The sequence below is a fragment of the Triticum aestivum genome, chromosome 4A (assembly GCF_018294505.1).
Source record: "Triticum aestivum cultivar Chinese Spring chromosome 4A, IWGSC CS RefSeq v2.1, whole genome shotgun sequence".
Classification (NCBI taxonomy): Eukaryota; Viridiplantae; Streptophyta; class Magnoliopsida; order Poales; family Poaceae; genus Triticum; species Triticum aestivum.
The window spans coordinates 454,656,856-454,679,346 of NC_057803.1; the positions used below are offsets into that span (position 1 = coordinate 454,656,856).

The following is a 22,491-nucleotide window of genomic DNA, read 5'->3' on the forward strand; positions in this document are numbered from 1 at the left end:
ATATACTGAACGATCAAATGCTAAGCTAACGGAATGGGTCAAGTCAATCACATCATTCTCTAATGATGTGATCCCGTTAATCAAATGACAACTCATGTCTATGGTTAGGAAACTTAACGATCTTTGATTCAACGAGCTAGTCAAGTAGAGGCATACTAGTGACACTCTGTTTGTCTATGTATTCACACATGTACTAAGTTTCCGGTTAATACAATTCTAGCATGAATAATAAACATTTATCATGATATAAGGAAATATAAATAACAACTTTATTATTGCCTCTAGGGCATATTTCCTTCAGTCTCCCACTTGCACTAGAGTAAATAATCTAGATTACACAGTAATGATTCTAACACCCATGGAGTCTTGGTGTTGATCATGTTTTGCTCGTGAGAGAGGCTTAGTCGACGGGTCTGCAACATTCAGATCCGTATGTATCTTGCAAATCTCTATGTCTCCCTCCTTGACTAGATCGCGGCTGGAATTGAAGCGTCTCTTGATGTTCTTGGTTCTCTTGTGAAATCTGGATTCTTTTGCCAAGGCAATTGCACCAGTATTGTCACAAAAGATTTTCATTGGACCCGATGCACAAGGTATGACACCTAGATCGGATATGAACTCCTTCATCCAGACTCCTTCATTTGCTGCTTCTGAAGCAGCTATGTACTCCGCTTCGCATGTAGATCCTGCCACGATGCTTTGCTTAGAACTGCACCAACTGGCAACTCCACTGTTCAATATAAACACGTATCCGGTTTGTGACTTAGAGTCATTCGGATCAGTGTCAAAGCTTGCATCAACCTAACCATTTATGACAAGCTCTTTGTCACCTCCATAAATGAGAAACATATCCTTAGTCCTTTTCAGGTATTTCAGGATGTTCTTGACCGCTGTCCAGTGATCCACTCCTGGATTACTTTGGTACCTCCCTGCTAAACTAATAGCAAGGCACACATCAGGTCTGGTACACAGCATTGCATACATGATAGAGCCTATGGCTGAAGCGTAGGGAACACCTTTCATTTTCTCTCTATCTTCTGCAGTGGTCGGGCATTGAGTCTGACTCAACTTCACACCTTATAACACAGGCAAGAACCCTTTCTTTGCTTGATCCATTTTGAACTTCTTCAAAACTTTATCAAGGTATGTGCTTTGTGAAAGTCCAATTAAGCGTCTTGATCTATCTCTATAGATCTTGATGCCCAATATATAAGCAGCTTCACCGAGGTCTTTCATTGAAAAACTCTTATTCAAATATCCTTTTATGCTATCCAGAAATTCTATATCATTTCCAATCAATAATATGTCATCCACATATAATATTAGAAATGCTACAGAGCTCCCACTCACTTTCTTGTAAATACAGGCTTCTCCAAAAGTCTGTATAAAAACATATGCTTTGATCACACTATCAAAGCATATATTCCAACTCCGAGAGGCTTGCACCAGTCCATAAATGGATTGCTGGAGCTTGCACACTTTGTTAGCACCTTTTGGATTGACAAAACCTTCTGGTTGCATCATATACAACTCTTCTTTAAGATATCCATTAAGGAATGCAGTTTTGACATCCATTTGCCAAATTTGGTAATCATAAAATGCGGCAATTGCTAACATGATTCGGACGGACTTAAGCATCGCTACAGGTGAGAAATTCTCATCGTAGTCAACTCCTTGAACTTGTCGAAAACCTTTTGCAACAAGTCGAGCTTTGTAGACAGTAACATTACCGTCAGCGTCAGTCTTCTTCTTGAAAATCTATTTATTCTCGATGGCTTGCTGATCATCGGGCAAGTCAACCAAAGTACACACTTTGTTCTCATACATGGATCCCATCTCAGATTTCATGGCCTCAAGCCATTTTGCAGAATCTGGGCTCATCATCGCTTCCTCATAGTTCGTAGGTTCGTCATGGTCAAGTAACATGACCTCCAGAACAGGATTACCGTACCACTTTGGTGCGGATCTTACTCTGGTTGACCTACGAGGTTTGGTAGTAACTTGATCTGAAGTTACATGATCATCATCATTAGCTTCCTCACTAAGTGGTGTATGAGTCACAGGAACAGATTTCTGTGATGAACTACTTTCCAATAAGGGAGCAGGTACAGTTACCTCATCAAGTTCTACTTTCCTCCCACTCACTTCTTTCGAGAGAAACTCCTTCTCTAGAAAGGATCCATTCTTAGCATCGAATGTCTTACCTTCGGATCTGTGATAGAAGGTGTACCCAACAGTCTCCTTTGGGTATCCTATGAAGACACATTTCTCCGATTTGGGTTCGAGCTTATCAGGTTGAAGCTTTTTCACATAAGCATCGCAGCCCCAAACTTTAAGAAATGACAACTTTGGTTTCTTGCCAAACCATAGTTCATAAGGCGTCGTTTCAGCGGATTTAGATGGTGCCCTATTTAACGTGAATGCAGTCGTCTCTAAAGTATAACCCCAAAACGATAGCGGTAAATCAGTAAGAGACATCATAGATCGCACCATATCTAGTAAAGTACGATTACGACATTCGGACACACCATTACGCTGTGGTGTTCCGAGTGGAGTGAGTTGCGAAACTATTCCGCATTGTTTCAAATGAAGTCCAAACTCATAACTCCAATATTCTCCTCCACGATTAGATCGTAGAAACTTTATTTTCTTGTTACGATGATTTTCCACTTCACTCTGAAATTCTTTGAACTTTTCAAATGTTTCAGACTTGTGTTTCATCAAGTAGATATACTCATACCTGCTTAAATCATCTGTGAAGGTGAGAAAATAACGATACCCGCCGCGGGCCTCTATATTCATTGGACCACATACATCAGTATGTATGATTTCCAACAAATCTGTTGCTCGCTCCATTGTTCCGGAGAACGGCGTTTTAGTCATCTTGCCCATGAGGCATGGTTCGCAAGTACCAAGTGATTCCAAAAGTCCATCAGAATGGAGTTTCTTCATGCGCTTTACACCAATATGACCTAAACGGCAGTGCCACAAATAATATGCACTATCATTATCAACTCTGCATCTTTTGGCTTCAATATTATGAATATGTGTATCACTACTATCGAGATTCATCAAAAATAGACCACTCTTCAAGGGTGCATGACCATAAAAGATATTACTCATATAAATAGAACAACCATTATTCTCAGATTTAAATGAATAACCGTCTCGCATCAAACAAGATCCAGATATGATATCCATGCTCAACGCTGGCACCAAATAACAATTATTCAGGTCTAAAACTAATCCCTAAGGTAGATGTAGAGGTAGCGTGCCGACCATGATCACATCGACTTTGGAACCATTTCCCACGCGCATCATCACCTCGTCCTTAGCCAATCTTTGCTTAATCTGTAGTCCCTATTTCGAGTTGCAGATATTAGCAACAGAACCAGTATCAAATACCCAGGTGCTACTGTGAGCATTAGTAAGGTATACATCAATAACATGTATATCACATATACCTTTGTTCACCTTGCCATCCTTCTTATCCGCCAAATACTTGGGGCGGTTCCGCTTCCAGTGACCAGTCCCTTTGTGGTAGAAGCACTCAGTCTCAGGCTTAGTTCCAGACTTGGGCTTCTTCGCTTGAGCAGCAACTTGCTTGTCGTTCTTCTTGAAGTTCCCCTTCTTCCCTTTACCCTTTTTCCTGAAACTGGTGGTCTTGTTGACCATCAACACTTGATGCTCCTTCTTGATTTCTACCTCCACAGCCTTTAGCATTGCGAAGAGCTTGGGAATAATCTTATCCATCCCTTGCATATTATAGTTCATCACGAAGCTCTTGTAGCTTGGTGGCAGTGATTGAAGAATTCTGTCAATGACACTATCATCAGGAAGATTAACTCCCAGTTGAATCAAGTGATTATAGTACCCAGACATTCTGAGTATATGTTCACTGATAAAACTATTCTCCTTCATTTTGCAGTTGTAGAACTTATTGGAGACCTCATATCTCTCAATCTGGGCATTTGCTTGAAATATTAACTTCAACTCCTGGAACATCTCATATGCCCCATGACGTTCAAAACATCGTTGAAGTCCCGGTTCTAAGCCGTAAAGCATGGCACACTGAACTATCGAGTAGTCACCAACACGCGACTGCCAGACATTCACAATGTCTGCAGTTGCCGGCGCGGGTGGTACACCTAGCGGTGCTTTCAGGACGTAATTCTTCTGTGCAGCAATAAGGATAATCCTCAAGTTACGGACCCAGTCCGTGTAATTGCTACCATCATCTTTCAACTTTGCTTTCTCAAGGAACGCATTAAAATTCAACGGAACAACATCGCGGGCCATCTATCTACAACAACATAGACATGCAAAATACTATCAGGTACTAAGTTCATGATAAATTAAAGTTCAATTAATCAAATTACTTAAGAACTCCCACTTAGACAGACATCCCTCTAATTATCTAGGTGATCATGTGATCCATATCAACTAAACCAAGTCCGATCATCACGTGAGATGGAGTAGTTTTCAATGGTGAACATCACTATGTTGATCATATCTACTATATGACTCACGCTCGACCTTTCGGTCTCAGTGTCCCGAGGCCATATCTGCATATGCTACGCTCGTCAAGTTTAACCCGAATATTCTGCGTGTGCAAAACTGGCTTTCACCCGTTGTATGTGAACGTAGAGCTTATCACACCCGATCATCACGTGGTGTCTCGGCACGACAAACTTTCGCAACAGTGCATACTCAGGGAGAACACTTATACCTTTAAATTTAGTGAGAGATCATCTTATAATGCTATCGTCAATCTAAGCAAAATAAGATGCATAAAAGATAAACATCACATACAATCAATATAAGTGATATGATATGGCCATCATCATCTTGTGTCTTTGATCTCCATCTCCAAAGCACCGTCATGATCACCATCGTCACCGGCGTGACACCTTGATCTCCATCGTAGCATCGTTGTCGTCTCACCAACTATTGCTTCTACGACTATCTCTATCGTTTAGTGATAAAGTAAAGCAATTACATGACGATTGCATTTCATACAATAAAGCGACAACCATATGGCTCCTGCCAGTTGCCGATAACTGTGTACAAAACATGATCATCTCATACAATAAAATTTAGCATCATGTCTTGACCATATCACATCACAACATGCCCTGCAAAAACAAGTTAGACGTCCTCTACTTTGTTGTTGCAAGTTTTACGTGGCTGCTACGGGCTGAGCAAGAACTGTTCTTACCTACGCATCAAAAACCACAATGCGGTATAGTGATTGCTTTTTGATCTTCAGAAAGAACCCTGTTCATTGAATCCGATTCAACTAAAGCTGGAGAAATAGACACCCACTAGCCACCTGTGTGTGAAGCATGTCGGTAGAACCAGTCTCGCGTAAGCGTACGCGTAATGTCGGTATGGGCCGCTTCATCCAACAATGCCGCTGAATCAAGAATCAACTAGTGACGGCAAGCAATATGTATATATCCACACCCACAACTCCTTTGTGTTCTACTCGTGCATATAACATCTACGCATAAACCTGGCTTGGATGCCACTGTTGGGGAACATAGTAATTTCAAACAAAATCCTACGCACACGCAAGATCATGGTAATGCATAGCAACGAGAGGGGAGAGTGTCGTCCACGTACCCTCGTAGACCGTAAGAGGAAGCATTATGACAACGCGGTTGATGTAGTCGTACGTCTTCATGGTCAACCGATCATAGTTCCGAACGTACGGTACCTCCGCGATCTGCACACGTTCAGCTCGGTGATGTCCCACGAACTCACAATCTAGTAGAGCTTCGAGGGAGAGTTCCGTCAGCATGACAACGTGATGACGGTGTTGATGAAGCTACCGACATAGGGCTTCGCCTAAGCACCGCTACGATATGACCGAGGTGGATTATGGTGGAGGGGGGCACCACACACGGCTAAAAGATCAAAGATCAACTTGTGTGTCCAGGGGGTGCCCCCTGCCCCCGTATATAAAGGAGCAAGGGGGAGGCTGGACGGCCCTAGGAGGGTGTGCCAAGAGGAGGAGTCATCCTCCTAGTGGGAGTAGGACTCCCCTTTCCTAGTCCCACTAGGAGGGGGAAGGAAGGAGTGGGAGAGGGGAAAGGCAAGGGGGGTGCCCCCCTTCCTTGTCCTATTCGGACTCAAGGGGAGGGGGCGCGGCCTGCCCTGGCCGGCCCCTCTCTCTCCACGAGGGCCCACCAAGGCCAATTAGCCCCTGGGGGTTCCGGTAACCCCTCCGGCACTCCGGTTTTCTCCGAGATCACCCGAAACCCTTCCGGTATCTGAATATAGCCGTCCCATATATCAATCTTTATGTCTCAACCATTTTGAGACTCCTCGTCATGTCTGTGATCACATTTGGGACTCCGAACTACCTTCGGTACATCAAAACACATAAACTCATAATATCGATCATCACCGAACATTAAGCGTGCGGACCCTACGGGTTCGAGAACTATGTAGACATGACCGAGACTCATCTCCGGTCAATAACCAATAGCGGAACCTGGATGCTCATATTGGTTCCTACATATTCTACGAAGATCTTTATTGGTCAAACCACATAACAACATACGTTGTTCCCTTTGTCATCGGTATGTTACTTGCCCGAGATTCGATCGTCGGTATCTCAATACCTAGTTAAATCTCGTTACCGGCAAGTATCTTTACTCGTTCCGTAATACATCATCCCGCAACTAACTCATTAGTTGCATTTCTTGCAAGGCTTATAGTGATGTGCATTACCGAGAGGGCCCAGAGATACCTCTCCGACAATCGGAGTGACAAATCCTAATCTCGATCTATGCCAACTCAACAAGTACCATCGGAGACACCTGAGAGCACCTTTATAATCACCCAGTTATGTTGTGACGTTTGGTAGCACACAAAGTGTTCCTCCGGTATTCGGGAGTTGCATAATCTCATAGTCATAGGAACATGTATAAGTCATGAAGAAAGCAATAGCAATATACTAAACGATCAAATGCTAAGCTAACGGAATGGGTCAAGTCAATCACATCATTCTCTAATGATGTGATCCTGTTAATCAAATGACAACTCATGTCTATGGTTAGGAAACTTAACCATCTTTGATTCAACGAGCTAGTCAAGTAGAGGCATACTAGTGACACTATGTTTGTCTATGTATTCACACATGTACTGAGTTTCTGGTTAATACAATTCTAGCATGAATAATAAACATTTATCATGATATAAGGAAATATAAATAACAACTTTATTATTGCCTCTAGGGCATATTTCCTTCAATGTTCCCCGGGGGGGTTCCAGTAACCCCTCCGGTACTCCGATAAATACCCGATACACTCCGGAACACTTTTGGTGTCCGAATACTATCGTCCTATATATCAATCTCTACCTATCGACCATTTCGAGACTCCTCGTCATGTCCGTGATCTCATCCGAGACTCCAAACAACATTCGGTCACCAAATCACATAACTCATATAATACAATATCGTGATCGAATGTTAAGCATGCGGACCCTACGGGTTCGAGAATTATGTAGACATGACCAAGACACCTCTCCGATCAATAACCAATAGCGGAACCTGGATGCTCATATTGGATCCTACATATTCTACGAAGATCTTTATCGGTCGAACCGTTATGGCAACATACGTTATTCCCTTTGCCTATCAGTATGTTACTTGCCCGAGATTCGATCGTCAGTATCTTCATACCTAGTTCAATCTCGTTACCGGCAAGTCTCTTTACTCATTCCGTAATACATCACCTCGTGACCAACTCCTTAGTCGTTTGCTTGCAAGCTTATGATGTGTATTACCGAGAGGGCCCAGAGATACCTCTTCGATACTCGGAGTGACAAATCCTAATCTTGATCTATGCCAACTCAACAAACACCTTCGGAGATACCTGTAGAGCATATTTATAATCACCCAGTTACGTTGTGATGTTTGATAGCACACAAGGCATTCCTCCGGTATCCAGGAGTTGCATAATCTCATAGTCGAAGGAATATGTATTTGACATGAAGAAAGCAATATCAATAAAACAGAATGATCATTATGCTAAGCTAATGGATGGGTCTTGTCCATCACATGATTCTCCTAATGATGTGATCCCGTTATCAAATGACAACTCATGTCCATGGTTAGGAAACCTTAACCATCTTTGATCAACGAGCTAGTCAAGTAGAGGCTCACTAGGGATATAGTGTTTGTCTATGTATTCACACATGTATTAAGGTTTCCGATCAATACAATTCTAGCATGAATAATAAACATTTATCATGAATATAAGGAAATATAAAATAACAACTTTATTATTGCCTCAAGGGCATAGTTCCTTCACTAGCATGTCCCTCTAACCAAACACATCCTAGAATAAGCTAGGGGACATGCTTGATGTTATTCTCAGGCCAACTACATTTTTTATCCATGGGCCAAAATCTGGCAATAGGAAAATAATCAACACCCATATTAATTTTGAGAACACTAGAGAGACGCTTTCAAATTTCTTTACCAACCACACAATCAAAGAAAAGATATGAGATGTCGTCATGCTATGAATAGAAAAAACACAGTCTAGTGGTTCGATGATACTCCTTTTCTATAGTTTTTGAAACGCGGTCCCTTAGGGCCCAATTCATCAAAAAAGATCAAAGGGAGTTGCCTAATTAATTAATGGAAAACCGGGCAAAAACCATCACATCACGCCTGAAAAATAAGGCAAACAGGACGATCTGACAACCCACACAAGAATGCACACACGCCACCGAGGAGAAAAGCGTCATCAAGGTTGCAGTCTGATGTCATCGTCCTCACTCCTCCGCAAGGGTGACTCCGACTCCAACATCGACAAGCATTGATGTAGCCCTCATCGCAAAAAAGCATAGAGGTGTGCGCCTATAAATGCCAAATGGTCAACCACACGCGTCAGTGACCAGGCAGCTCTGACTCTATCGATGAGCATTGCGGGAGAAAAGCGTTGGGCTTGCGCTGAGCTAGCGCAGGAACCGACCACCCGTCTCGTGTCATTGATGAGTGATATTTTTGCACTCATCTACCTTAGCTTTAATCGAGACATTTCATTTAAAAAGAGATATTCGCTCTGATATTACCACTAATGGCTAATTAATGCAAAGGATTCCATAAATCCTCTCTTTGATGTGTTTCCATAGAAAATGGGCTAGAAGGGAAGAAATCACGTGTGGAAATGGAAAGGAAGGGAAATGAAGAAAGAAGGAATCAATAGGAGGCGTGTCTGCGAAGATAGCACAAAAAGACTGTGTGGAAACTGAGGCAGATCGTCCACTTGAACAACTTTTATAAAGGGAACCCCATCGAAATGTCAACATGTGAGCATTGACAGAAGCCAGAACATCATCATCATCTTCTTCTTCTTCATCCACAAACCCTAGCCGCCGCCATTTCCATCTCCATAGCCACCATCACCACCATAGTGCTTCCTTATCTAGTTCATACATGTAAATCATGCATCGCGTAAGCCATCCATTGTAAGACATATTTACAATCAATCAATCTTCAGGATGTGCTCTTAAATGGTTTCTTCTCGCGATCTGATGTCCATATGTGAGTAGTTCTGTAAGGTATGGGTTGAGGCATAGGCCTTGCAACCCTTTGTATTTTTTTGTGGGGGTCAATGGAAGGGCTTTGAATTAACATCTCGTATGTGTGAAATAAAATTGTTACATAGATGTCTCTTGTCTTGTCCGCGATCTTCATCCCTGCAGGTACCCGGGATTATGGGATCGAGCCATGGTGAGGCTAGGAGGAAGGAGACGTGAAGTGTTATACAAAACACCGGTGACAGTAGGGTTTAGTAGGGTAACACGGGTCCTATCCTTGGGAATACATGAGTGTAGTCATTAAACATCCAAAGCTCTTGTCTGATTTCATTATCTTAATTATCGAGGCAACCCCGGGCGATGAATAGGGCCTGTGGTATGACAACTGATTCTTGATGTTGGACTCGTGCCGATCAAGATGTTATTTGGACACATCCCCCACTTCGGTTCGTAACAAGCACATCTCGGTGGGTGACTTCCAGCGCACAAATTAAGATAATATCTGGTCCCAACACAAATACATGGTTGTAAGCATTAAGACCTCATACACGTACCTATTTTTATTATAGGTGTTCAAATCACTGTTTTCTTAATTGATCCGGTCAAAAGCTGGAATTGATCCTTTGACAAAAGCTTGCTAGAGACCATCGCTTCAAGGGAATCTTCCTTTCATGGTTCGATAACCGAGGATCACCTCTGGGGAAAAAGGTGTGGATACACTTTTCTATTCCATTATCGAATCACTAAAAGGAGGTATTAGTCATCGTCACCGCAAGGGCCGCTCCTCAGCAACTCTGACTTTAGAAAGACAAAGTGAGGCACGACGACCCCTTGAACACGCCAGAAGAGATCGACTACCCAGACCCATCTGCTAGTCATAAGCTTGTCTGATATAATAGCCAGATGGAAACTTGAACTTTAGGGGGGAACCAAAATATACCAGACAGATGGTATGTATATGGGTTGAACACCCCTAAAGTTGATAATGCTATACAAAGAACTGTCGAATGTTCACCTTTAGATTCATGTTGCCAAATGAGAGTCACAATTTTTCCAAGGATATACAAGGATTCCATCACAGCACAAGAAAAGTTCCTTATAAAGGTGAGTTTAATTGAATGGCCCTCCCAAATGCCAGAGCATTGCTCATGACAAATGCAATACAAGGGAATTGGATAGAGGGAGGAGAAGTACTAAACGAAATGTTCCCCAAGAACCTAATTTTGGTATCATCTCCCACAACCCATCTATATCCAAACTTTTTGAACCTAAGCCATCTTGATTTTTTACCTTCAAAACATGGTCAAAGGCCGGGGGGTAGAGTACACATAGTTCCGCCTCTGAGCTTATCCATGTAGAGAGTCCCTGAGCTAGAGCATCCACATGTGGAAGGTTCACATCCTTGTGTAGGATCCTCCATTTTTCCGAGTCACTACAATAAGCCACTAGACCTGCTTGATGTCATAACATAGTTATTTGTTAAAGATATGTGTATTCCTAGTTTTTTCAAATACACCACAGAACACATGCACAAATGGAACTGAGCACTATATTATTATTATTTTTCGCAGGCCCAAATGTGGTAATAAAAAAGTAATTAGCATTTAATTTTTAGAACACCTGAGGGATGCTTCCAAATTTCTTTACAAACCACACAATCAAAGAAAATATGTGGGATAGCTTCATGCTCTAAATTGAAAACATAGTCTAGTCGTTTGATGATATTCCTTTTCTGTAGGTTGTCTCTAGTCATAAGCTTGTTTCGTGATAACAGCTAGAGAGAAACCTGAACTTTTGGGGGAACAAAAATAAACCAGACGGACAGTATGTATATGGGTTGAACACCCCTAAAGTTGATAATGCTATACAAAGAATGGTTGAATATTCACCTTTAGATTCATGTTGTCAAATGAGAGTCACAATTATTAGAGAGGCAAATGCTTTCATCGGTTTGTTCAATGATGTATCAAGATTCCATCATAGCATGTGAAAAGGTCCTTCTAAAGGTAAGTTTAATCGAATGGCCCTCCCAAATGCTAGAGCATTGCTGATGGCAAATGGAATACAAGGTCCAGAATTGGACAAAGAGAGGAGATGTACCAAACCAAATGTCCTCCCAGGACCTAGTTTTGGTACCATCTCCCACAACCCATCTATATCCAAACTTAAGAGTTTTGATGGCCCACATAACACATTAATTCCAAACCCAAAATAAATCCTAACATGTATATTGTGTAAAACTTCACAAGTCACTATATGACTTGAAATAGTAAAAAAACATGGTACTACCACTAAGTGAGTTCCTTCTTCAAAAGGATTACTTGAATAATGATGATCGTTTATGTGTACTCATTAAGAGATCCTCAACTGGATTTTCTTACATCACCTTAGTTTATATCGATGATCTCATCACAATGTCTATAGAAGACCTAAACATAAACAAAATCATCTTAAGACGGAAATTTGAGTTCAACCAAAATTTTCTTAAGTGTAAAACTTGAGCATTCCCTGAAGGATATATACATATCAGACTATATATATATATATATATATATATATATATATATATATATATATATATATATCCAAAAATTACAAGAGAAGTTCAATATAAATTTATCATTTCAGTTCAAGACATTTATGGTCTCCCTATCTTTACTTAATACGGAACCGAGACCTTGATTTCTTCTTATCAGACTAAAGAGTAGAACCTCATGACTCATGATACTGGCACTATAATATTCTTTTAAGGGGAGTGGGGTTGTTGTAAGCAGAAGGATATAGTCCCTGATATGGTTATAAATCCAAACCTAGGGATGATAACAAAGTGATATAGGGACCTGAAGCTCTGCGTATCAATAACATCAAAGTACTCATATGATTGCAAACTACGTCAGGTGTGATACTACATTTGATATCAATTTATTCAGAGCGAAACCCCAAACAACAAAGGTATAGGGTTGATATAAGGAATATCCGCCGAATCACAAATATGTCCATTAGGAAAAATCAAGATATGATTAATACTGACACTGACTAGTTATATGATCCCAATAGTGCTAGGGGACAAACCGAGTCCACCGAAATAGTCTTCTTTTCATGGAATTCATCTAAATAGACTACAATGGCTACTTTCACTGATCATTATGATATACTAATTACTTTATCTAAACATTGCAAAATGTGCATGAATTAGCGGAATGATTGACCACAATAAAATCGCGTGGTTGAGATTCATTAGAACTACATAACTTCAAATATCAAGATACTGCCGCTTGTGTTGCTTAATACTTACAGCTTATATGAAGAGCAATATCATGCAGCGCATTGCTCCAAATTTACTTATCCTCACAAATTATTGAAAGCTGAAGAGATAATTTGCAAATGAAGTCTTGTGAAAATCTAACCGTTTATTCATAGTGTTATTACCAACTTCTACATTCCATAAACATATCCATGGAATCGGTATGCGACAATCTTAAATTTTGCAAAGTTTAGGGGGGTAAACTCCTAAATTCATCCAATTATATATATTATACTCATTTTTCCTGGATGGTTTCTCCTAAGGGTTTTTAACGAGACAATATAAATACAAGTGTTCATATATGTCATATCGATTTCTCCTTGTATATAGATTATCCCATTGGGTTTAAAAAGAGTTTTTAATGACACACCATATTTCATTCTTTTCCATTCACAAATCTTCTCTCAAAGTTTCTCATAAATGAATCTTACAGCACCACACCCTTGAAATCAAGTTGTTCAAAGTTCAACATATTGATTGACACACCTGTTACCTCACCCATCAGTTCATCAACACGGATAACATTAGTAACCACCCTCGAAACTTCAGAAGAATACACACACTGAAACGCGTTAGCACTCAGGTCTGCACCTGAAATTCATGGAGCCGGATCCTCTGACGTACGGCCCCCTGCCGTTGGGCCGCTGACGGGTGGGTCCGGGCCCACACGTCAGTGTGTGGGCCATACATCAGACGAGCCGCGTCCGAAATTCATACAGATGGGACACCATTCAAACACATACTTAAATACTCCTCTGTAAACTAATATAAGACATTTTAGACACTTTCAAGTGTCTAAAATGTCTTATATTAGTTTACAGACGAGGTAGTTCTACAAATAGATACGCTATGCTACTGCATATGCAAAACATTACCAGTCAAACGCATACTTAAAGTACTACAAATGCATACGCAAAATACGAGTTACGAGTTTACTGTCCCTTCTGCATATGCTACTAGTGATTAACCAACCGCATTAGTAACCTTACAGTCAGGCACCACAAGTTTAAGTTTAGCAGGGTATCCGGCGCCGTACATTCAATCCTAAACCATAAACTGACAGCCACGTTTAAGCCAATTATTATGCAGAAGTAGATCGCTAGCCTCAGTGCTTACTTTTTACATAATGAGACTCTCATATGCTTCTTACGATCATTTCTTGGTGCGTACTCCAGGGCAATCCTTCACAAAGTGCCTACCACAGTGGTAACAAGTGCCGTTCTTAGGGCAGTTGATGGTCCAATGTCCTTCATGGCACCGGTAGCAACTGCCTGACCGAGGAGTATTGGGGCTGATGGTACATTTAGGTGGCATGGGTGATTTAGTTGGTGTTCCCACTTGGACCATAGCAAATTGTTGGCGCAGCATAACTGGCGATCCCTGAGCGACTGCAGCAATGGGTGTAGGGTGAGCAGGCCACAAGTGGGCTGTGGGTACAACATCACCCTCAACAATTTCAAACGGCCATTCATCATATTCAGGGGGTTGATCAGGATCGAATTGTCTAGTTTCATTGTGGCCTCCCATCATGGCATGCACATTAGCTTCCTTTGCAACTGGATTGTACCCCAAATGTTCACTCTCCCTTGGATTGGTGTATCCAGTTAGTGGTGGTTCTTCAGCAGCAGCTTCGACTGGCTCGCGGTGAGAGCATGCACCTTGGCCCTGCAGAATGAACAAGTTCTGATTACTGACCTAAACCATCTGGATTGCATACAAACGTAAGTGTAAATTTGCACTGTGGATTCTAAATTATGAGTAGTAATTGATATGTTAGCGCTAGGAAGAGTAGTAATTCGTATCACACATATTAAAAGCCATAATCTATTCACACAAACTCCCAACCAAACAAATATACTAAATAGTAAAGGCATTTGGAGGTATAACTTATTCAACTGCTCGTCGTGTCTTACCTAAATGTTGTTAAACAAGAGATAGTAGGACAGCTTAATCAGATAAACTTACACTTAAGTTGATGAAAGTGGAGAAATGAACACATACAAAAGGGCCTGAAAAACAAATGGGTTTGATTCTAGTTCAGGCACTGCTGACTGCACTTCCACTCTTCCTCCTCATGTCTCCCTAGATCCGACTCCATGGGTTTTCAAGGCAATTGACAAAATTCAGAGAGCCTTCCTGTGGAAGGGAAGCGATTCGGTGGCTTGGCAGGCAATCTGCAGGCCCCAGCGTGTGGTGTGTGTGTGTGGGGGGGGGGGGGGGGGGGGGGTTCTCGGGATTCTGGACCTGAACATCATGCACGCGGCCTTCAGGTTGCGGTTGGCTTGGCGATTGCACATGGCTGCGGATAAACCATGGAGTTGCCTTGGGAGGAGAGAGCCTTATTCCATGCAGCTGCCAGAGTGCAAGTTGGGAATGGCAAGAACACCTACTTTTGGACGGACAGATGGATGTTTCGACTATTGCTGGACATGATCGCTCCCATTGTTGTGGAAGCTATCCCGCCGAGAATCAGAGCTAAAAGGATGGTTACCGAAGCATTAAACAACTAAGCTAAACACCTACTTTTGGACGGCCAGATGGATGTTTCGACATAGAGTTTTGCTTCAGTACACCCACCCCACCCCACCCCGCACCCCCCCTAGAACAGTTTACATATTTTGATGCAGATTAGAAGTTACCCCTTCAATCAAAAAGATTAGATTGTTCTGATCTCTTGTTTGATCCCTTGGGAGAATAGGGATTAGAATTAGTTGATCGTGGATGTACGAGTATACTTAGTCTCTTGATTTCTGAAGGCACAATTCTTGGAAGAAGTCATACTTAATCTTTTGATTTCTGAAGCCCCATATATCAATGCATGTTCTGGTGCAGATGCCAGGCACACACAACACTAGCACAGCTCACATACAGGAGCGAGAGATGTTAAACAGTAGAAGAGTTGGTCTAATCGAGAATTGGGGTTTTGTTAGGAGTCATAGTCGTTACATACCAATGTTCCATCTGTTAAAAGATTAGAGCTGTATGTGTAACATACTAGGTTTGGTATTGTTGATTATAACAAACTACTCCCTCCGTCCCAAAATAAGTGTCGCAACTTTAGTACAACTTTGTACTAAAGTTAGTACAAAGTTAAGACACTTATTTTGGGACAGAGGGAGTACAATATAAACAAGAAAAAAGAATCTATTTACCTCATCTCTAATTCTCTACTCCTCTTCTTCATCCTTATATACCTGCGCACCCTTCTGCATTTACTTGCTGGTGAACTCTTTCTTCTATCTTCAAAATATACATATCTCCTATCCCCTTGTTTCCCGTTCAGAGCTTTTAACCACATATCATCATTAAGACACACCAAAGTGGGGGGCTAGATGTTTTTTCTTCTGTCGGAATTTCTACCGTAATTCTATGTTCCCTCAAAGCTTTGGGTCATTAACTGCACATTTTCATTAGGACCTACCGAACTGAGGTCCCAAATGCTCTTCCTTTGATGATAATTTCTAGCATACTTGATTTATCAACCACAATAATCGTTAAAACACGCCAAAGCGACAGCTAATCTCTTGTCGTTGCCATGAGAAGTTCTAGCATATCTTTTTTCATAACACTTATTCATGCATAGATCCTCATTCTCAAAAAGAAAAGAAGTATGTGTATCTTCTGTCATGACTTATTTGACTGCTTTTCGCAGGACTAGTACAATCAATAAAACAAACAGCAGCTATCAAGAGCTAAACCATCTTATACAAAACAGACCAAGACAGTATAAACTGACCATAGTCATATCAAGTATTACTAAAACATATTAAGAGGAATGAAGACAAGAGAACTATCAAACAGAAATATTACCTTTGGTATATGACACACATAGTAGACCACCCCGTTTTTTTTCTCAGTTTTGCACTTCCCAGCAGTACACTTGCAGGTTGGTACTTCACCACTGGATCTAGCTCCTTGGGGACTAAAAGTAACTGGAGTCCTAGCACCATCACGTTGGGGAGTAACATTTACAGGAGTTGTAGCACCAGCACCTTGGGGACTAACATTAACTTGAGTTGTACCATTAGTCATATGATTGTCGGGTTCATGATGACTCAAAAAGGCAGGCTGTGAACTTGGATTGACATCAGATTCCATGCAATAAGAAGAATGTCTGCACTTCTGAAAATTTTAGGTTCAACAAATAAATATTGTGTCAAGTTTACATTCAGGAGTTGGAGAAATTAGTGAAAGAATAAAAAAATGCAAATAAGAAATCTAAGTAAGTTAGCTGAAAGAGAATGTAACTAAATGGCACAAAAATGGAAAAAGGGCATCTCTAACCAACTAAATGATCTTGGGCTAAATGAATTAGCCTGCAACTTCAAGAGAGGCTAATAGACAAAGGGACAGATCAATCCATACAGGATCATTAACATAGCACATCCTCTCTTGCAACAAGTTTCTAATTGTGTTTCTGTTTTCTACAAACAAGCAAGGATCAATTATGGAGACTGTGAAGGCTGGGCATAAAGGCAAACCAAATTATGGAATTACACACCATGCTGTAAATAACAGTAAGGTTTACAGATATCATGCTATAATTGATGGCAGCAAACTTACATACTGGACTTCATAAAACAACAGAGATCCCACGGAAGTCCTATAGTAAATGTATATCATTATTAACTGGAGTCAAAGTCATGTACACTGTATTAATCACATGCTGAAATAACTACACATTATTGTTGTTGCTAAATCAATAGCTATTTATTCCTTAGGGCATCTCCAACAGTCTGTATGTTAGCTTGTTGGTAAAATATGCCATGTCATCAACCAACACCTTAACATACAACAACTCCAATGGGTTGTATCTAGTTTGCTCAATAGCATGTGAGATAATAAATAAGGTGCTCTCTCATTCTACATTGGAGCTTGTATAAGGGGTGTTGGTTCATATACATACAACCTTCCTCTCTTTCCTCATTTATTGTATAACACATCATCAAAAATCCTATGTGGCAAAGTCTACCAACAACTATCTTACAACCATTGGAGATGCTCTTACACCACAGATATCTGAAGTATCCCAAGAAATAGCTATAAAGAAGTATAGACTACAGATTCTCAACCTTACAGACTGAACACTAATCATAAGCAGGCACTGTCAGTGTCATGCACAATGAATTAGCCAAGTGACTTTAAATCTGAGAGCTTGAGTAGAAAAGCCTTGGTAAAGTAGTTACAAACTCGGATCCAAATTTTGAGCTTAATCCATGAGAACATTTTGTTATGATGCCCCAAAGAGCAATGGCTTTACACACATTAACCTTTAGGTCACAGCGGGATGCATGGACGTCCAATGAGATACAAAAGATTGTGATTATGTCCTCAGCGTTAACACAAAATGCATCTACCATTTCACAAAGTTCCAATCCACATTTGATACACACGGCGAGAAATAAAAAAGAAAAATTATGTTGTGATTTCAGCAACTATTCACAATTTATCTTATTTCTCATGCCTACAACTAATCTACATAAAAAAAGACCCATGTGTCCAGTGTGTATGTATCTCTTGTAAATTATGCATTGTAATCTCGTATTTCCAAAATAGTTAGCACATGAATGGTTATTTTTTTCCAGGAAATTATCAAAATCAAATATGAAGCTTTTGCTTGCTGGATCTGAGCAGTTATTCCAAATTACTGCGTCAGTAGGTGAGCAGTTATCAAAAATCGCACCCAGTTTCCCCAGAAAGCGATGGCTTGTTGCCAAATCGAAGAAAAACACTTCAGGAGCTCAGATAAAAACAACCCTTTTTTAGAAATTATGATAGCCATAAAGAACACTGCAAAGACTCTAGAAGCAAAAAAAAACAAAAAAAAAAACCTCCATGTCATCCTGCATCTTGCCACCCCTAATCCCAACATCGTCAATCCATCGTCTTCGCACTCCAAAACAGAGAACTCCAAGAAATTAACCCCCCCCCCCCCCCCCGCGCGCCTTCCGGGAGTACATCAGGATTTTCCCTTGTACAGAAACTGGTCAAAGACGTCCAATAAACCATTCTTATACCACAAAAAAGAAGCAAAAATCATAACCAAGAGATGATCTTTGGTTGGGCAGAGGGGGGGAGGGGGGGGGGGGGGGGGGGGGGGGTTCAAAAAAAACATGGGAGGGGGAGGCTCACCGGCGGCGCCGAGCAGACGTATGCCCATCCTCCCTCCTTCCACTCAACGGCACACGGCCCGCGCCGGCAAATGCACAGCCTCTCACGGAAATTCGGGCGTGCCCGCGCTACCGTCGGCGGCGTCAAGCTCTGCGCGGCGCGGCGCGTGACCTGGTCTAGGTTTCGCTCCATCTTCTCTATCTCCTCTGCGACGAGATAGAAGAAGTCATCATCGTCATCCGTGTTGCCGTCGCCGCTGGGGAAATCGAGCTGCCGCCTCACGGGGAGGGGGGCTGCGTCGGGTACCGCCGCCGCCGTGGCTGCGAGGGATGGGGAGCGGATGGGAACTGGAGTGCGGCAGGAAGCGATGCTCTCCGCGTAGGTGGCGGCACTGCTCATTGTTGCGTCGTCTCGTCCCCCTTGCTCTCTCTCTCTCTCTCTCTCTCTCTCTCTCTCTCTCCGTCCTCCGCGATCACATCACATTCTCTCTCTCCCTCTCTCTGGCCTCTAGGATTCTCTTCTCTCTCTAGCCTCTGGCGTGTTGCCGTTGGAAAGAGCGAATCGTAGTTTTCCGTGCATGAACTTGCGAGAGGAGTGCATTATTGGGCATGCTTGGTTGAGAACCAAAATTTCGCTAGCAAACATTTGGTAACTTTAAGATTTTTCAAAATTGACGAGTTTTTAATTGTTTGGATTGCTTAGAGCAATTTCAATGAGGCGACCCAAACAGACGGCGATTTTGTCCGTTTTTTGTCCATTTGGATCCGCCGTCCCGTCCGGCGTCTGCACTGTTTTAGATATGGGTTGGCAGTGCGCCCGGCCGGCCGCTATATTTTGCATTGATGGATTTGCATTTTAAACATATAGTCAAATAACATAGTATGAACCAAATAAAATAGCATGGTTTTACAAGTCAAATAAAAATAAAAATGTCTCGCATAGTTTTGTAAACGAATAAAAGAAGATACATCTATTGGTTGCCAATATGAGCCCACATATGCTCAACCAAATCATTTTGCAGCTGCACGTGAGTTTTCCAATCACACATGTCATGATGAGATTGGGTGAATTGTTCAAACGTTGCCGCTCCTCCATGCTCAGGCACAACATTCTCATCCTGAAATTGAAACCCTTGATCGTACAGACGTTCCGAGCGCTCGTCTTCTACGGTCATATTGTGCATGATCACACAAGTAGTCATCACCTCCCACAGTTTCTGCGTGCTCTAGGTTAGCAGGATATCGAACGATGTCCCATCGAGATTACAAAACACCAAAGGCACGCTCGACATCCTTCCTAGCACTTTCTTGCTCTTGGGCAAATGTTTTCCTCTTCTCTCCGACAGGGTTGGGTATTGTCTTGACAATAGTGGTCCACTGAGGATAGATACCGTCACCCAGGTAGTATCCTTTGTCGTACTTGTGGTCGTTGACAGTAAAGTTCATCGGTGGGTTGTTGCCTTCGACAAGCCTAGCAAACACAGGCGAGCACTGAAGCACGTTGATATCATTGTGTGATCCAGCCATACCAAAGAAAGAGTGACAGATCCAGAGATCTTGAGACGCCACGACCTCTAGTATGACAGTGCAAGCCCTGGCTGTGACGCCCCCGATTCAATCGTACACTGATTATACACGCAAATATGTACGATCGAAATCAGGGACTCATGGAAAGATATCACAACACAACTCTAGACATAAATTAAAATAATACAGGCCTTATATTACAAGCCAGGGGCCTCGAGAGCTCGAATACACAAGAGTCAGTGAAAGCAACAATATCTGAGTACATACATAAGTTTAACAAGTTTGCCTTAAGAAGGCTAGCACAAAAGCAGCAACAATCGAAAAGGCAAGGTCTCCTGCCTCAGAGCCTCCTAACTACTCATGGTCGGCGGCGGCCTCCATGTAGCAGTAGGCACCCGCGATGTAGTAGTAGTCGTCGTCGAAGGTGGCATCTGGATCATGGGCTCCACCATCTGGTTGCAGCATCCGAGAAGAATGGAAAGAGGTGGAAAAGGGGGAGCAAAGCAACCGTGAGTACTCATCCAAAGTACTCGCAAGCAAGGATCTACACTACATATGCATCGGTATTAATGAAATGGGTAGTATCTGTGAACTGAACTGCAGAATGCCAGAAGAGAAGGGGAAAGCCTAGCCTATCGAAGACTGGCATCTTCAAGCAGTTTCAAGCATCTTGCAGCATCAGAAGAGATAAGAGTAGCATAAAGTAAAATAGTAGTAGTGTCATCAACCTCGCCCAGAGATCCTCCATCGACTCCTTGCGAGAAAGCAATCCCAGAGCCATACTATCCATTTCTCATATCCATTTCTCATCTCAAGTATCCAGTTCTAGTTGTATCGATCGAAATACAACTCCAAGTGTCCGTTACCATAGGACATGCTATCGATAGATGTTTTGTTCCCTGCAGGGGTGCACCAACTTACCCACCATACTCGATTAACTCCGGCCGGACACACTTTCCTGGGTCATGCCCGGCCTCGGTCAAATGATACGCCGCAACCCGAGCTGGGCTTAATAGAGAGGTCAGCACGCTGGACTAAACCTATGCCCCCAGGGGTCTTGGGCCATCGCCCCGGGAACTCCTACACGTTGCGTGGGCGGCCGGTGAGCAGACCTAGCTACCTCCTTTAACAAGGCAGGTGCTTACGCAGTCCAACCCGGCGCGAGCCGCTCAGTCGCTGGCGTCTATTAAGCTTCGGCTGATGCATACGAGGCATAACGCCCATACTATGCCCACGTGATGGTTAGTGCTATCAGGCTAGAGGCCCCTCGGATCAAATATCCAAACTGTTAGTGTGTTGGTAGTGCGGTCACGAGCAGAGACTCACGAAAGATGTGACCCCGTCGTCCCATCTCGAGTACTTGCGGCAAGGCTAAGAATGTTGGGGAACACAGTAATTTCAAAAAAAAAATCCTACGCACACGCAAGATCCATCTAGGAGATGCATAGCAACGAGAGGGGAGAGTGTTGTCTACGTACCCTCGTAGACCGTAAGCGGAAGCGTTATGACAACGCGGTTGATGTAGTCGTACGTCTTCATGATCCGACCGATCCTAGCACCGAATGTACGGCACCTCCGCGATCTGCACACGTTCGGCTCGGTTACGTCCCACAAACTCTAGATCCAGCTGAGTGTCGGAGGAGAGTTTCTTCAGCACGACGGCGTGATGACGGTGATGATGAAGTTACCGGCGCAGGGCTTCGCCTAAGCACTACAACGATATGACCGAGGTGGAAATTTGTGGAGGGAGTGATACGTCTCCAACGTATCTATAATTTTTGGTTTCTTGCCAAACCATAATTCATACGGTGTCATCTCGATGGATTTAGATGGTGCCCTATATAATGTGGATGCAGCTGTCTCTAATGCATAACCCCAAAACGATAGTGGTAAATCGATAAGAGACATCATAGATCACACCATATCTAATAAAGTACGGTCATGATGTTCGGACACACCATTACACTGTGGTGTTCTAGGTGGCGTGAG

General features: G+C 42.3%; 1 protein-coding gene across 1 annotated transcript; it reads right to left on the reverse strand.

Moving 5' to 3' along the window:
- Positions 1 to 13,725: 13,725 nt before the first annotated feature.
- LOC123086329 (uncharacterized) lies at positions 13,726 to 19,547 on the reverse strand. The gene is made up of 3 exons (XM_044508083.1): positions 18,998 to 19,547; positions 16,676 to 16,987; positions 13,726 to 14,530 (listed from the first exon to the last, which is right to left on the reverse strand). Exons 1-3 carry the CDS (start codon positions 19,373 to 19,375, stop codon positions 14,018 to 14,020), a joined length of 1,203 nt encoding a protein of 400 aa, XP_044364018.1. The 5' UTR covers positions 19,376 to 19,547; the 3' UTR covers positions 13,726 to 14,017.
- Positions 19,548 to 22,491: the final 2,944 nt, after the last annotated feature.